This window comes from Corvus hawaiiensis, chromosome 4 (assembly GCF_020740725.1).
Source record: "Corvus hawaiiensis isolate bCorHaw1 chromosome 4, bCorHaw1.pri.cur, whole genome shotgun sequence".
NCBI lineage: Eukaryota > Metazoa > Chordata > Aves > Passeriformes > Corvidae > Corvus > Corvus hawaiiensis.
The window spans coordinates 43,558,512-43,574,466 of record NC_063216.1 but is presented as its reverse complement, the minus strand read 5'-3'; the positions used below and the strand labels follow the sequence as shown (position 1 = coordinate 43,574,466).

Here is a 15,955-nt window from a genome sequence, read left to right as displayed (position 1 = left end):
CACTGCAAGATATGGGATCAGCCAGGGATCAGCTTGCACATCTTTCTCACCCTGAGCAGAGTCTGAGGAAGCTCACAGTGCCACTGATGTCCCCATCTCCTGCTGTACCACGCAGCAGCAAGTTATTCTGGTGCAAAGTTCCATTCTGTATACATCCCATGAAGTGGCTACAGCCCTATGGGTCTGTCCTTGAATCTGCCTGCTTCTGTGTTTGAAAACATTGGCATGATGTTTAAACAAGGCTTGCCAACGACTGGTATTATTGTAGGTAGTGTATGATAGCATGGGTCCCATTTTTACTTTTTAAATTTTGACCAATTCTGCCTTCCTCTGGAATTTCCCTGCCAGCATGTGTTTAAAATGAGCATTTCTGAGCTTTTTTTTTAATGTTTTCATTCTTAATACCGTTATAGCATACATCTAGTAAACAGACTTCTGCAGAAGGGAAGTTTTGTCTTTTGTAACTCTGACAGTTTATTACCTTTATAAGCCATTGGTTTACCCCCTCTTAGAGGGTTAGGGCCTCTCATTTGGAGTTGGAACACTGCCTTTGCTCCTGAAAGTGGAAACACCAAGAGCAAGAGGTCAGTAAATGGGAGAGCAGCATGCTTGCTGTTCGCAGCACGTGTCCAGGATGCTGCTTGTCAGGAAGGGGATCTGTCATGATTGCATGGGGACGGTATTCAGCATTGTGGTGGGTGTGTGAAAACCATAATGCAAAGGGGCAAAGGATTCAGGACTGCTTATCCTGGCAGGGAATGACATTTGCAGACAATTCTGCTTCAACATGGAGAATTGAACTTCTAGAAAATAACAGTCTTTTTCTTTACAAGAAAAAAATAACATTGTTCCTTGCTGGCATTGTTTCTTAGGTAGAATACTTAATTCTAGAAATCAGAAACAAATTTCATGCTGCACAAAGCCTCCAAGGACATAACTGAACCTGTCAAGTACATCCCCATGGGTACATGGAGTCTCTCAGCAGAGAGTGAGTGGGTGAAAAATGTTTGGAAAAGTCCCTCCAGATCAAGATTGTTTCCAAATTTTTCTTTTCTTTTCTCTTTTCTTTTCTTTTCTTTTCTTTTCTTTTCTTTTCTTTTCTCTTTTCTTTTCTCTTTTCTTTTCTTTTCTTTTCTTTTCTTTTCTTTTCTTTTCTTTTCTTTTCTTTTCTTTTCTTTTCTTCTCTTTCTTTTCTTTTCTTTTCTTTTTTCTTTTCTTTTCTTTTCTTTTTTCTTTTCTCTTTCCCTTTCCTTTTTTCTTTTTCTTTTTCTTTTCCTTTTCCTTTCCTTTTTTCTTTTTCCTTTCCTTTCCTTTCCTTTCCTTTCCTTTCCTTTCCTTTCCTTTCCTTTCCTTTCCTTTCCTTTCCTTTCCTTTCCTTTCCTTTCCTTTCCTTTCCTTTCCTTTCCTTTCCTTTCCTTTCCTTTCCTTTCCTTTTCCTTTCCTTTTCCTTTCCTTTTCCTTTCCTTTTCCTTTTCCTTTCCTTTTCCTTTCCTTTTCCTTTTCCTTTTCCTTTTCCTTTTCCTTTTCCTTTTCCTTTCCTTTTCCTTTTCCTTTTCCTTTTCCTTTTCCTTTCCTTTTCCTTTCCTTTTCCTTTCCTTTTCCTTTCCTTTTCTTTTTCCTTTCTTTTCTTTTTCCTTTCTTTTCTTTTTTCTTTTTCACATGCTTTGCTCTTCACCTTTATTCTGTATCTTTTGTACCTAAATCTTTCTTTTTGACAGTATTATTAACTTCATTTTAAGTGTGGTTTTGCTGCTATTGTTGGGTTGGGATTTTTTCCCTCTTCTGATTTCTTGCTTTTGTGGACATCTTGTACTCTTAAGGACATTGAACTTACACAACTGTACATTATTTGGCCAAGATTTTGTAATATGATTATTTTCCAAGCAAATCCAATAAAATCAGAGCTTTTTGCTGCAAGTATATCAAATTATGCTGAGAAATATTCTCCAAAGGAAAAAATGGAAATATAAGACTGACATTATCTACGAATCAACTGCTACCTTTATAATATTCAATACATAATTATCCCAGAAATGAGCTGTGTGTTGTCCACAGATTGGGAGGTACCGTTTATGCTATTGTGGGTTTGACCTACTAAAGTATCTACACTGACAGCTACTGCATACACTTAAGTTCACAGCAGAATTAACACATTTAATATTTTTGTAAGGAGATCTAATAATGCAAGCTGAAAGAAGCACATTATTTTCACTTTTAGAGATGACATCACCTGTGAAATAAAACACTTGAGTAAAGTCTTACCAGAAATGATCAAAGGTTATGGCAGTGGATGCTGTAGTACAATTTGTTTTGGTTTAATAACATATAGAGTATTGTAGCATCTTCTTGAAATATAAAATATATCTTGAAAGGCATTTCTCATGCAGATGTAATCAGCAACATAGATGACACAGAAGGTCTGTACAACTGTTTTTAGGGAGCTGTGTAAAAAGGGGAAGCAAAATAAATTGAAGGAAAAAGAGCTATTCTCATCTCAAATTCTCTGAAACAAAATAAACACTTCCCAAATTAAATTAACACAATTAAAATAACTTGGTAACAGTCAGATAGTTAAACCTACAGATTTTACAAAGTTGTATGTGAGATTACAGTGAAACCTTACACTTCAGGTAGCACTGACAGAATTTTCTGTTTTCAGACAGATCAGCCTTTGACCGAAGTTTTGGAAAGTAAAGGACTTCTCATACAACAAAATCAGTCATCACAGGTTCCATACCAGAGAGGAGAACAGAAATGATGGAATACTGTAGTTACTTGCAGCAGTCTACTGTCAGTGGGAAATGCATCGTTTGACTCTTCACCACGGCAGAGGATTCTTTGAGAAATAGCCAACCAGAACTGAGCTTCAGTTGGTGTCCTGCTTTGGTGTGCCCTCTGTTAGAAAAACAGCGCTCACAGTTGTGCTGTCAGGTGCACTCAGCACATGGACTTCATACTGGGCATCTCATGTGCAGCCCTTTCCAAAGCTTCAGCTCTCTTTTCTCACTGGAAGGTAGCCTCTATTTCCACTACAGTGTAGTAATACACTTAGGATTGATGAAAAATCACCCATGCAGAAAGTACCCTTTTAATAAATCAGATGTATCAGCATATGGAACATTTCCATGCAAAGAAGAACTGAAAAGTACAAATCTGGTGTATTCTTCAATACAGTCCCATGTATTTATAAAGAATGTACATGGAACCTATTTTTGTTGAAAACAGTAAAAAGCTGTTTTTTTTTTTTTTTTTTTTTTTTTTTTCCTAAGAACAGGAAGGTTTTTGAAAACATAGCCCTGTGTCGCAGCAGATGCATTTGCCAGCAGTTACCCAGGAAAGCCTCAACCTGCTGGGCCCTGCAAGAAGCTTGTGCTCATGAGCACTGACTTCCATTTTCTCTGGCAACCTTAATCCGAACTCCATGTTTCCTCCTTCTTCTATTCAGCCTGAAAGAATAACTAACATGCCAGTCAGTTTTATTGCCTGTCCACAGAAGGCATGACTGACAGAAGCCAGCATTGCTTTCCAGCAAGACAGTATTTTTATAGCAACTTGCTGAAAGCACTTATGTGCTAATAAAACTGGAAATTGATTTAAAGAAAAGATACACCTGATGATTGCGTCTGCATTGATCTTTTTCCCTTGTCCCACTTCCTCTATTTACTCAAAAGGTTCACTTTATTTACCTCTGGAGGAAATAAAAACTATTCATTCTGCATGTAAATGTAATACTGTTCAGTGACAGGGCTTCTTACTTCAGGAAACCCAATCTTTGTTCTCCGGGAGGCATTCTCTGTTCTTTCCTCTATTCTTTCTCATACAACAGTGCATTAATACTGTCTGATAGAGAAAAAGGAAATTGCGCTATGAAGCCTTTTCATAAGCATTATTTTTCTTACCACTAAATGATCACTAGAGAGAGGTTGTACTGCAGTCGTTTGGATCGGTTTGTGAGGATTACTTTTAAATAAGGAGTGATACCCAGTTTTACAAGGCAGTTATCCAGTTCTTGTGTATGAAACTACTGGACCCCTGCAATCAAGGAACTCGACAGAACGTTTTTCTTGTGCCTTTTTCCTCACCTGCTCCCACGTCCCTATTTTAAACTACTTTATTACAGACTTTTATTTTGCTAACATTTAGACACTAGTGTAGCTTAGTTCACAGAACGAAAATCGCACAAAATCCGTGCCTGTGATGTTTATGACGTTTGTTAGGGGCTCTCGGTTTCCCCGGGGAAACGCTCGGTAGGTAGGTAGGCGAGTTGCACTGGGAAGCCGGAACGCCGGCCTCACAGGCAAATCCTTCCGGGAGCGCGGGCCTCCCGCGGCATCCCCGCCCCCTCCGCAGGCCCCGCCCCAGCAGGCCCCGCCCAGCAGCCGCCAGGGGGCGGGGCCTCCCGCCGCCGCCGCGTCCCCCCCTCCCATTGGCGGCGGGGGCTGCGCGTGACCGGGCGGCGCGTGACGTAGGAGGAAGAAGCCGCCATTAGGGGCTGTGGGGCCGTGGCTGCGGGGCAGGTTTGGTTGCCGTGTTCCTCTTCCGCCTCCGTCTCCGCGGCCTTGCCGGTGCCTCCCCATCCCCGCCAGCCCCCCTCCCGCTCACCCGCGGGCTCCCATTCCGGTGGGCGGCGGCGACGCCGCGGTGCGGCCCGTTGATGTGAGGCGCGGCTCGGCGGCGGGGCGCGGATGGCGGCGGGGTCCGGCGCGGCGGCCGGGGGCCGCAGCTTCTCCTTCAAGGTGGTGCTGCTCGGGGAGGGCTGCGTGGGGAAAACCTCTCTGGTGCTGCGCTACTGCGAGAACAAGTTCAACGATAAGCACATCACCACTCTGCAGGTGCGGGCCGGGGCGGGGGGGGGTGGTGGTGGTGGTGTAGGGAGTCCCGCTGTTGTTCTCTCCTCACCTTGCGCGCCTCCTCGGACTGCTGGCAGTGCCTTGTTTACAGCTTAGTGGCAGCCGGAGTCACCGTCGCCGCTCGCTAATGGTGGCTGTCCCCTGCCGAGTTCGCTGGAAGCCAATTTTCTCGTTCTTTTCACGCCTCATATCTAAGCCTTCGATATGTTCAGGCCTCGTTTCTACTTTGCATACTAACTGCTCCGTTTTTTCCAGTTATGTATATGAATGTCTTCATTTAAATCTTGGAAAGTATAATGCAAAAGTAACGTTGTTATTGTAATCATTGTTAGTGGACTGATGACTAAGTGTTTCATATGTGCTGCGTTTCTGTTAATCATAGTCTTCCTCATGTTCTCAAATCCTAACACTAGCACTATCTAAACCTTACTGATTAAGGAGAACAGCTTTCACAAAATGGCTTATGATTTAACAACGGGAAAGATTCTTAAAGCTTAACTGCTTGTCACGACAGCTCCCTGAATTTTGGCTGGATTCTCAGTAGTACTGTCTGCCAATTTATAAAGAACTACAAAGTGAATTCCCACTGATGAAATGTGACACAGTGCCTGCTTGAAAACAGTGGGTTTTGTTATGGATGGTACAGAATAAACTGTACTGTACGTGGTCTCAGAAAACATGTTTTGAAGTTTGTGTTAAGGTGTGTTAAGTCTTTCAGGATGTCAGCTTGCATAGGTGGAGGTGTGGATTCAGTTTACACCACTCAATTTTTTTTTTTAAATAAAGAAACAAACTCTGTGACTTGGTGCACTAGTAGTGGGTTTTGAACTAATTTTCAGTTGCCTGAAGTAGGGAAGAAATAGCAGGTGATTTAAAAAAAAAAAAAGAGCTTTAAGGTAGTTATGTGCTATTCCCATGCATTTAGGGGAAAATTCTTGAGTTGTGTATCTCAGAAGTAATAAATAGTAAAACTTTCCCTTAAAACCAAAGCAGCATTATAGATGCACTAGAAATAATACAGGGACTGTTTCATAAACAGATAATGTAGGGCCTTTTTTGCTGTGAATAGGTAAGAAGAATGTGTTTTAGACATTGTTATGCTGTGTTCGTACTCAGGTTTTGGGTTAATCTGCTGGTAGGTTTACGAGGCAAGGTATTTACAGGAAGCTAGTTGTAGCTGCCGTGCCACAGAGGCAATTGATGCTTGGTATGCCACAAAGATGCCTGGTAACTTGTAGGTGTCAGAGGTGCAGCAGAAGTGTAGCACTGAGCAAACAATCAGTTAAAGTGCATCAAAATGATCATGTGTAGCTGAATTCTCATATCCCATGTTGCAAGAGTAGGTCCAAGTAGATTGTAATATGATGAAGCTTATGTTTGTTGTTTGGGTTTTCTTGTTCTTTAAATCTGTAGTGGAAAACCTAAAATTATAAGCAAAAAGTGGGTTGCAATACAGACTTGGGTTGCAAATATCATAAACCACACCTTTAAATTCTCTAAAATGCTGGTAGGAAAATGTCTGTAGATAGTGTGGCTCCAGAGCTTTTGGTTTTGACTGTCTGGAGAGGGGTGTATAGAGGAGTGGAAGCACGTCCCTGCAGTTCCTACTGAGATTTTGTTTCTCCATCATAACCAGGTTTGTGGTTGCTATCTGTGTCTTTTAACTGACTGCACATTGTTTATCAAGTTGTTTGCTTTCCTGTTCTGAGCCTCCTTGGCCACATATGCATCTTACTGATTGTAAAATACAATGTCAACTGCTCTTGAATCTTACTGTGCATCATGTACACTTGTTAAGTAGTATCTTTATTATTTTTATTTCCCCACATTTTACAGTTCTAGAACAAAATTGAAGTTCTTCCACTATTAAGTTAGAAGATACCCTAGTTTTTCTTCATCTTATTTTTAAGTTATCTGATTAAGCAATACAAAGTAACGTTTGCAAAGCATCCTTTGTTTTTTTTTTTTTTTTTTAGATAAAAGGCTTAATCTGATGAGGTCACTTTGTTTCATGGCAACGGTTCAAAGTATTGCACCAAATTCCTTTTTGTTTCAATAAAGCCGAAATTAGATAAATACTTTGCTCCTGGTCCAGCAAAGGAGTGACAATGATGAATCATATGAAAAGATCACTAGATACTTAGACAAGAGGCTCTCCATCCACAATATTATCTAAATTGAAAAAAGAAAGTATGGCATAGTGCTTTATTCCAATATGTTTGCAACAAAAAGGGTAGTGAGACTGTAGCCTTCTGGAAACTACATCTAGTGATGTTATTCTACTCTGAAGTTATATTTTGTATATGCAAATAGCAAAGTTTCTTTTGTGCTAGTAACAGAAGACTTCGACTAAAAGGCAGCAGTTTCTCCTCTCTCCACACCCCCCTTCTCTCAATGCTAACTAGAGTGCACGGGAGCCTCCTCTGATTTTGGAGGCTGCTGGGATGTATTGCTGTAATTGTGTTACTATCACATAATATACGTAAGATATTGATGGACCTGCAGGTTGAAGTTAAGGTAGTTACTGATTCACACAAGGAAACATCTAGTTACAATATTGTGAAAAAGCTGAGGCGGGAAAAGTAGGGGTTTTTGCATACAATTAATATAATTCATAACCTGTTGTCAGACCTGGCAGGACAGTTCGAATTGGTTCCCATCGTTTGAAACATTGAAGTCAGTGCTCTCATCTTGATACAATAATTATAAGCTATAAATTGATATCAAGTGAACTGTGCTGGAATTACTCCAATAATAAACCTACTGTCAAACTATTGGGTTTTTTAATTGGGTATATATATATATATAGATATATATTTATAGCAAATGTTGCTCAGAAGAGCTTTTGTTTTGAGATTTTCTCAGTAGAATATTGAGTACTGTAGTACAGCAGGTCAATAAAGTATTGTCAGGTAAGCTTGGTTCATTGTGCCTAGCAATAGCTTCTCTCCACGTGGCCTGGGTGTTGGTGAATTAAAACTTCTGTACTTGCCTCTAAGCTTTTGGCTTTTAAATTGTGGTGTAGTAGAACAAATTATGAAGACTATTGATGAGTTAATCCTTAGGGACAGCTGTTTGAAAGACGTCAACTACTTTCTGTAGAGTTTTTAAAGAATGAAAAGTTTTCTGATGCTGAAGATTTACTACTCTTCTGTCAAGCTGTTTGTTACAGTTGGGCTAGAGAGTCAAATCCATTTAACATGCTGTCTGGAAGTTTTTCCTGACTTTTGACTTACATCCCCTCACTGTAGACTAGGGGGGGAGTGTAGTTAATGCTTTAGTTATGTTGAACACAAGGGTTGTAGTGATTAGCTCTTTGCTATCTGCTCTTGGAAAGTGTCTGAGTGTTTTTCTTCTGGTCTTTTCTCTCTCTCTCTCCCTCTGTCTGCTCTGTTCTTAAGGCTTTGTGGAAAGCTTTGGGAGAAGGTATGACTTAAAGATGAAAGTTTTTTTTCATAATCTTATCTTTGGTCAATCACATGCCAGAGTCGATGTTAGGGAGGTAGCTGAAGAGCAGGAACTGCTCTAGCAACTGAATGTTGGATGACTTTAACTGTAATACAGGGAGCACTCCAGAAAGGCACTTTGACAGCAGTTTAAGCTGGTGTACACTGAACTATTGTGGTATTCTGTGTGTGTACTGGTGCTTGTATAGTTAAGCAGCAAGCTGGTTCAAGCAGCTCATCTCGCCCATGGCACTTTCCACACATTTGATTGTTGGTTCTGTGGCTGGTCAGTGCTCGTACAGAGAGCCCCTCTTGAGCTGCTACAATCCAGCCTAAAATAATCTGTGGTGAATGTATCATAAAATACCACTCAGTACTTGTTTGAACCCAAATGCAAAATGAGGTAAAACTGGAAGGAAAACTGACTATAATTTAAGGCAGAAGACAAAAGTTAGCCCTTGGTAACTGAATTGTTTGATATTAACATGTTACTGCTAGTCTTTAGAATGGGGGGAGCAGGTTCTTAATGTATCAACACCTTGAGACCCTGTTCTGGTCCATTAAACTTGTATTAAATTATATTCCCTTTGTAGCTGTCAAATTACAGACTTGGTAACAAAGGTGGTTTGAAAACGTGAATCTTGCAAGCTTGGAGAAAACCAGACCTACCCGAGTTACTGAAATTAGTTTAACCTTCCAGTGTGCTCTGGTCCTGTAAAACATTTCCAGAAGTAGTGGAATTCTAAAGCAGTTTGTATGCTTATTCTCAGGCTTTTCAGCTCAAACAAACAAAACCACAGAAAAAAACAGATGAGGGTGAGTTGTGGGCTCACTTCAGCAAAAAAAGGGAAAAGTTACATACAAGGAAACTTGTGAAATACTAATGTTCCAAGATATTTAGTGATAAATTAAAACAGTTGTTTGTGGTTCTAGTAGCTTACTAATAGTGAACAATTTGCCTAATTCCTGCAGATTAAAAATCCTGTTAGGTTAGTTCTTACCCAAACTTCACGTACTCTTGTGAAATGCTTTGAGTTCAGCTTAGACTTATCAGTGAATTCAGACTCTTTCAACACAACTTATCCTTCCCAAATAATTCAAAACAACAGCAGAAAGATGTAGTAAATTATTGGCTTAACCCAAATTTATTTAGAATAGACTGCTGGCAAACTGTAGTGAAATGACTAACTGGCTTAGTATTGACTTAGCCTTCTTGCTTACAGTGTCTTTCGATCTGGAAATTTGTCTTTTATTGATTCTGATGCTTTATTAATAAATTAATCTGAACTCAAATTATGTGTTTGGTGTGTAAAACTTAACTCTAATCTGTTTTGCTTTCCAGGCATCTTTTCTTACAAAGAAACTAAATATTGGTGGAAAAAGAGTAAACCTTGCAATATGGGTATGTTTACATTCCTATTTTCCTGTTATCTAATTAGAATATTTTTCTGAAAAAGAAATACTTAGTGCCTAACACTTGAGATATAGTAAGCCTTCTTAATAAAGTAAAATTTCCTAAGTATTTGCAGTTCCTTGAAGTACTGTTTGCTTTGTTTTAAATGCTAACAAGTGTATTTTAAATGCAGGATACAGCTGGTCAAGAAAGATTTCATGCATTGGGGCCTATCTACTACAGGGACTCTAATGGCGCTATTCTAGTATATGATATAACAGATGAAGACTCTTTTCAAAAGGTACTGGACAGCTTTTATGTCTAAACTGTAAACAGGTTGAAAGATAATCTGTGATCTATGTAAAGAGAAGTCTTCTGTTTTCAGCAATGTATATGTTATATTTGCAAATGTAGATCATGTAATGGAAGTATACACCTTATTAGTATTCTTTTGATGACTGACTTCCCTGCTATCAGGTTATTCAAAGAACACCAGAGAATTAGCTCAGTTGGTTAGAGCATGGTGCTAATAATGCCAAAGTTGTTGGTTTGATCCCTGTATGAGCCATTCATTTAGGAGTTGGACTTCATGATCCTTGTGGGTCCCTTCCAACTCAGAATAATCTCTGATGTAGCTGTGTGAGTTACCTGTGACAGGCTGTAAATATAAACCTGTACTGTTGTCATGGTTTGCCATACTGATCTTTACTATATAAACCAAATTACTAAAAGATATTAAGTGACATGATCTTTTTCAGATCTGAGAACTTTGAAATTGCAATACATGATAGTGGAGACATTACCTTCTCTGTGATAAGTTATTAGTTCTTCAAATCCTCATCAAAACGTAGTTTGATGGCTAGTTATTTGTGGCTGTATTAGCTGATCAGTTTGATCAGGTGAGTTTTTTCCAACCGGTGTCAATCTGTGTGACCACTCTATTGGATGTTTCAGCTGAAAACTGGTGACACTCTTTTCTAAGCAAGTTTATCTCTAACTAGCTTTTAGCAAAACCAGTTGAACTTATGTGGAGAGAGAGGTAAGAAATTGTGGTTGTATGGGCAAGGCTTGGGTTAGGAGCAATAGAAATAGTGTAAGGGTACAGTTCCACAACAGCTTAACTAGTTTAAATAGTCTGGTGCAGGGCAAGTAAAGAACTTGTGCTAGCAGTTAAACACTTGTCCCCACCTGCAGAATGGTGATGACTTGTGGATACTACTTCAACTTGTGCCTTTTCATGCTGAGCCCTATTTAGTAAAATGCTATGATACCAAAACACAGGTGGGTAAATCTGCAGAAAAAAGAGGGAAGGGTGATTTGCAGAAGTACTATTTTATCAGGTAGCCTAACTTATTTTTTAGATTCTTGAAGTGATTGCCTTTCTTCACAATTACTCCCTTAAAATAGCATGTTGTGATCATACAACTTCCAAAGCATGACAACAGATTTGATAACAGGTGCCTTACCATGAGCTGAGTCAACATGCTTGTCCCATCTGTTCTTTCAGGAAACAAATATCTGTTATAATCTCACCTGAAAAACTCAGTTCAGGTGCCTCTACCTTTTAAGTACCATTTGTGATCTGTCAGTAAGTGCCTGTTGATAAAAGATCTCATGTCTGACCTAAAGTGGCCCATGCAGTGAACTTGTTATATTGAGTGTGGTGAGTTATATTTCTGGAGTAATTAAACCATTTTGTCTAAGTCATTTGCTCTTAATTTCACCTGCAAAGTAAAACCTGCTAAACAAGAGCTATGTGTAGCTATCTGAAGAATATTTTTCCATTTAAGTTGCTCCAAACATCTTTGCTTTAAGTTTAGAGTAGATGGTTAGTGAAGGAAGTGGGATGGTTCTGCATTGCCTAAGTTAATATATACCAAGTGAAAACAAACTCACATCTGTTCTTTTTGCAGGTAAAAAACTGGGTTAAGGAATTAAGAAAAATGTTGGGAAATGAAATCTGTTTATGTATAGTAGGTAAGTCTTTTTCAACATGACTGAATTGGAAGCATCTCTTTTGATTAATAACATCTCCCAAATGTTGCTTTGACAGCTTGTACATGTGAAGGGGTAAGATTTTATATTAGATACTTAAAATTAAACTGGAGCTAGATGTTTCAGTAGATGACATTGAGGAACATGAGAGTTTGATTGAAAAAATAATTTGTTTAATTATGCACTATTAGAAGTGTGTGGTACAGACACCTGCAGGCTGTAGTTTAACAAAAAAATGTATATTATCCTTCTTTCAAGTACTCAAACTCGTGGCTTCAAAGTGGCATAGACTAGGTGCTTGTCTGTTTTCATAATTAAGTGCTTGCAGGTTGGATTAAAGCTTGGATATTTCAACGCAAATTGAAAGCAACAGAAATTCTGGGTTTAGGTTTAAATCAGATCTAATTATTAAAACACTTTTATGAGGTTAGATATGTGGACATTCTACAAAAAGTACCTCTGCAGCACAGGGAGGGTGCTAATAAATTGCAAAAGAAAAGCAAAAGCCTGAATCAGGTGCCTTATATGGAGGCGTTTAGCTGTCCTGATCTCTCTACAGAAGTAACACTTAATCTTCATTGCCTGTAAATGCTTGTGTGAAAGGAGATTCTCAAATCATATTGTCCTTCAAATTGAGACCTGTGTAAGAGCTGGTCTTTACTGGGACAGCTTGAGAAAATGGAGTACCACGGTTACATGTCTGCTTTCTTTTTGGGTAATTTTGGAGTGCAAAAACTTAAAAGATTAACTTGTTTCCAACAGGTAACAAAATAGACTTGGAAAAAGAGAGACATGTTTCAGTGCAAGAAGCAGAAACGTAAGTCACACCTATTACTGATCGAAGCAGTCATTGCAGAATTATGCTGGAGTAATAAACTCGTGATGCTGTTAACACAGCAGCCAGCTATGCTTATGCCTGCCAGTTGTTGAGTGTTCTGTTAGTATCTGAGTCACAGGGTGTCCTGGCTGACCAAACTGTAGCTTGAGAGTTGTATGTGATTAAAGTCAACATTTACAGTTTAAGTCCATTTCTAGACATGAAATTTTCTTAATTTCATCTAGTGTGTTGCATTAGTCCTGGCAGTTTTAAACACAAAACTCCTTTTTTTGTATTAAATAAGCATGTGTAGATTAGCTCTGAAGTCAGAATAAAACCTCTTGTGATCATCTTATTCCTTCACGTAAAGTGGCTTAGAAAGAATGAGCCCTTTACTACAATGAAGCTCCATATCTGCATTTCTACAGGTATGCTGAATCTGTTGGAGCAAAACATTATCATACGTCAGCTAAACAGAACAAAGGAATTGAAGAACTGTTTCTTGACCTTTGCAAAAGTAAGTATTAACTAGTTTGTTGGTAAGGAGCTCATGCATAAAATGCTTCAGAAATGCTGTTAATGCCATATAGAAAAGCTTTAGTGTAAATTACTACTTAAAACTGACTTCATTTCAGTCTACTTCGAGCCACATGTGTACTGTAACAGCTCTGGAAGCTTGATGTATGGATGCTTACAATATTGCAAATCCATGCTGTACTCCAAAAATGTCTTGGTCATTTGTTGGAGCACTGACTGCTGTTCCACTTATCATAAATTAGTAGCCCAAATCAAGCATCATATTACTGTTCTCACCACTGCTTGCTTCAAACCCTCTGTTTCAACATCTTTCAAAAATCTTCTCAAATGATGTCAATTACAAATCATAAACTCAAAGCGGTAAGGATGCAAATTTTATACAGAAATCTAAACAAATTTTAAAGATCATGGTATGTGGGATGAAAATGCAACACAAGCAAGTCATCCTGTTAGTTGTGTTTCTGTGATAAAAGAATTTAAGGAAAAGGTCTCCTGCATTTCTGAGGAGGTAGTTGGTTGGGGGTTTTTTGGGGGGATTTTTTGGGAGGGTGGAGTTTCTTGGTTGATTGGTTGGGTAAATCTAGCTTTTGAAGTTGCTAACTCCAGGACTCCTGAGGATCTCTAAGGTCTCCCTTAGTTACCAGGAGCAGCTGGATGTTGGGTGCTTTAGAAAAAAGATTTAATATGTTCTTGCAGCTATGCCATGTGATACCTGAATACTTAGTTCTGCATAACAAATAGGGGAACCAACCACTCCTGCTGAACTTTGTGCATATTGTTCAGATAGATTAAGATAGCAGAGTCTTCTGTAAAAATGCAGTGGAATGTCATCTAATACAGTTCTTTCTTTACAGGAATGATAGAAACTGCTCAAGTGGATGAAAGAGCAAGAGGCAATGGCTCCAGTCAGTCAGGAACAGCAAGGCGAGGTGTACAGATCATTGATGATGAGCCACAAGTACAGAGCAGCGGAGGGTGCTGTTCTGGATAATTATAAAACTGTGCATCACTGCCTTCTCAATATGAAGACTGCCATATTCCAAGTCACACATTCTTTACCAATGGAGTAATAGAATTAACAGTATTTAAAAATAATCACATGTAACACTGCAGAGACCTTAAGTGCTAAACTAGTGGCGTCTGTGACCAGAGAATTGGCGTTTTCTACAGTGGTTAACAAAGCAATTACCAATGGCCTTTTTACATATTTTTCTTTAATGAGGAATAATATGCATGTAGAAAAGACCTACTTAAAGGCTTCATTTATATTCTTTTAAATCAGATCATTATTTAATAACTTATATACATTGTTGTTGGAATGGTATACGTTTTTGCAGCTCTTTGTATTTTGTGGTAGATGGAATTGTATCACTTCTAAAATGCAAATTGATTTTTTTTTTTTTTTAAATTAGCAGATAGCTGAAGTAATATTTTTGCAGGGCCTCCACAAGCCTATAACTCAACTACTTTGATATAGTCTGTTCATCTGTATGCCAAGCTGATAAAATACATTGTAAATGACATATTAAATATTTTATCTGCTTTTACAGTTGCAGGTGCAGAAATATGTACATCAGTCTTGTCAGTGATTGTGAAGTGAATAAGTCAGTGAAAGATGCAAGCTTTTCATGTGCACTGTTAAATTGCTCATTCTATTCCCCTACCTGAAAACAGCTTTGTTTTGGGTACATCCATAGCTACAGCAATTCTTTAATCCATTTCTAGCAAGCAGCAGTAAGAGTAACCCCTTACTGTAGGAGAATGCTTCTGTAGGCTGCTGTTTAACATTGAGGTGTTTGACTCCCAGCTAAAACAGTTGGTGCATGCACATACTTGTCCTCTCAAAAGATCCCCAGAAAGTCAAAGTGACTTTAGCCCTCATCTGTCTGGTAGCCAGTAAACCAGATGCATGGGAAACTCTTTAGCTGCTTTAATACATTTCTTTCCAAAGACAGCATTATAAACTATTCATGAGCATATTTTTTTCCCCTGCAGGGCTTGAGTGAACAATTAATTGGCATTAACTAAATGCTTCTAATTTGGAGTGATTAAATTGAAGATGTGAAACTTGCCAGATGTAGCTGTAACTTTGGGAATTCTAGGCAGAGCTGAACTTACGCCTAACTTGCTCTTTCTCCTGTAAAGCATTTTGGAAAAAGTCCACTTAAGTTTCAGGAGGAGGGTTTTCAGAAAAAATGTATAAACTTCTATCACAAAAGAACACAAATGGTGGTAGCTGAAACTTCAAAATGTTTTGTGCTCTGACTTTTTTTACTTAAGTTGTCATGCTTGGAAAAACAGTAAAGGTGATGTCTATGACAAAGTAGAATATCCTTGGCCTTCCTTTTTCTGAAAGGTAGATCTAGTATTGCATATGAATGCACTGAATGGTGTGGGTATGTTCTGATACACAAAAAAAAGTAGTAGTAATGAATAAGTCTGTGTAAGAAGTGTGCTGTCTTCAATCTGATTTTTATTTTCTCTGAACTTATAGATGGCTTTGATACAGACTGGTCCTGGTGCATTTTCTCCCTTTTTGCCTTAACTGTGGTGTAGATACTTTTTCTTAGACTACCATTGCTGTGCTCTTCTGACGTGTTTGTATGCATGATGGAGAAAGGTGGTCTGTTCGTGCTAGTGAAGATAAAGTTTCTTGGCTGTGCAGAGCTTTGGAGTGAATCTAAAATCTGTGATTATGTGTCTACATGTAGCAACACTGTTAACTTTCACATATCTAACAACAGTGAGCTCCACAAAGTTGAAAACCAGGTCAGTTTGATCTAACACTGGTATCTGACAACCAGCCTTATAAGTGATACAATATTGATATGAAAAGTGAAATTGGCAAGTCTTGATGTTCAAGAATGGAATCTCCTCAGAATAGGAGTTTCAGGTTTTTTGATTCAAATTTAATTTT

The 15,955-nt window shown here is 38.7% G+C and overlaps 1 protein-coding gene across 1 annotated transcript; it reads left to right on the top strand.

Moving 5' to 3' along the window:
* The first annotated feature begins 4,453 nt into the window (after window positions 1–4,453).
* On the top strand, window positions 4,454–15,367 carry RAB21 (RAB21, member RAS oncogene family). Its single transcript, XM_048302306.1, has 7 exons — window positions 4,454–4,832; window positions 9,639–9,698; window positions 9,883–9,990; window positions 11,603–11,666; window positions 12,447–12,501; window positions 12,930–13,018; window positions 13,893–15,367. Exons 1-7 carry the CDS (start codon window positions 4,686–4,688, stop codon window positions 14,027–14,029), a joined length of 660 nt encoding a protein of 219 aa, XP_048158263.1. The 5' UTR covers window positions 4,454–4,685; the 3' UTR covers window positions 14,030–15,367.
* Window positions 15,368–15,955: the final 588 nt, after the last annotated feature.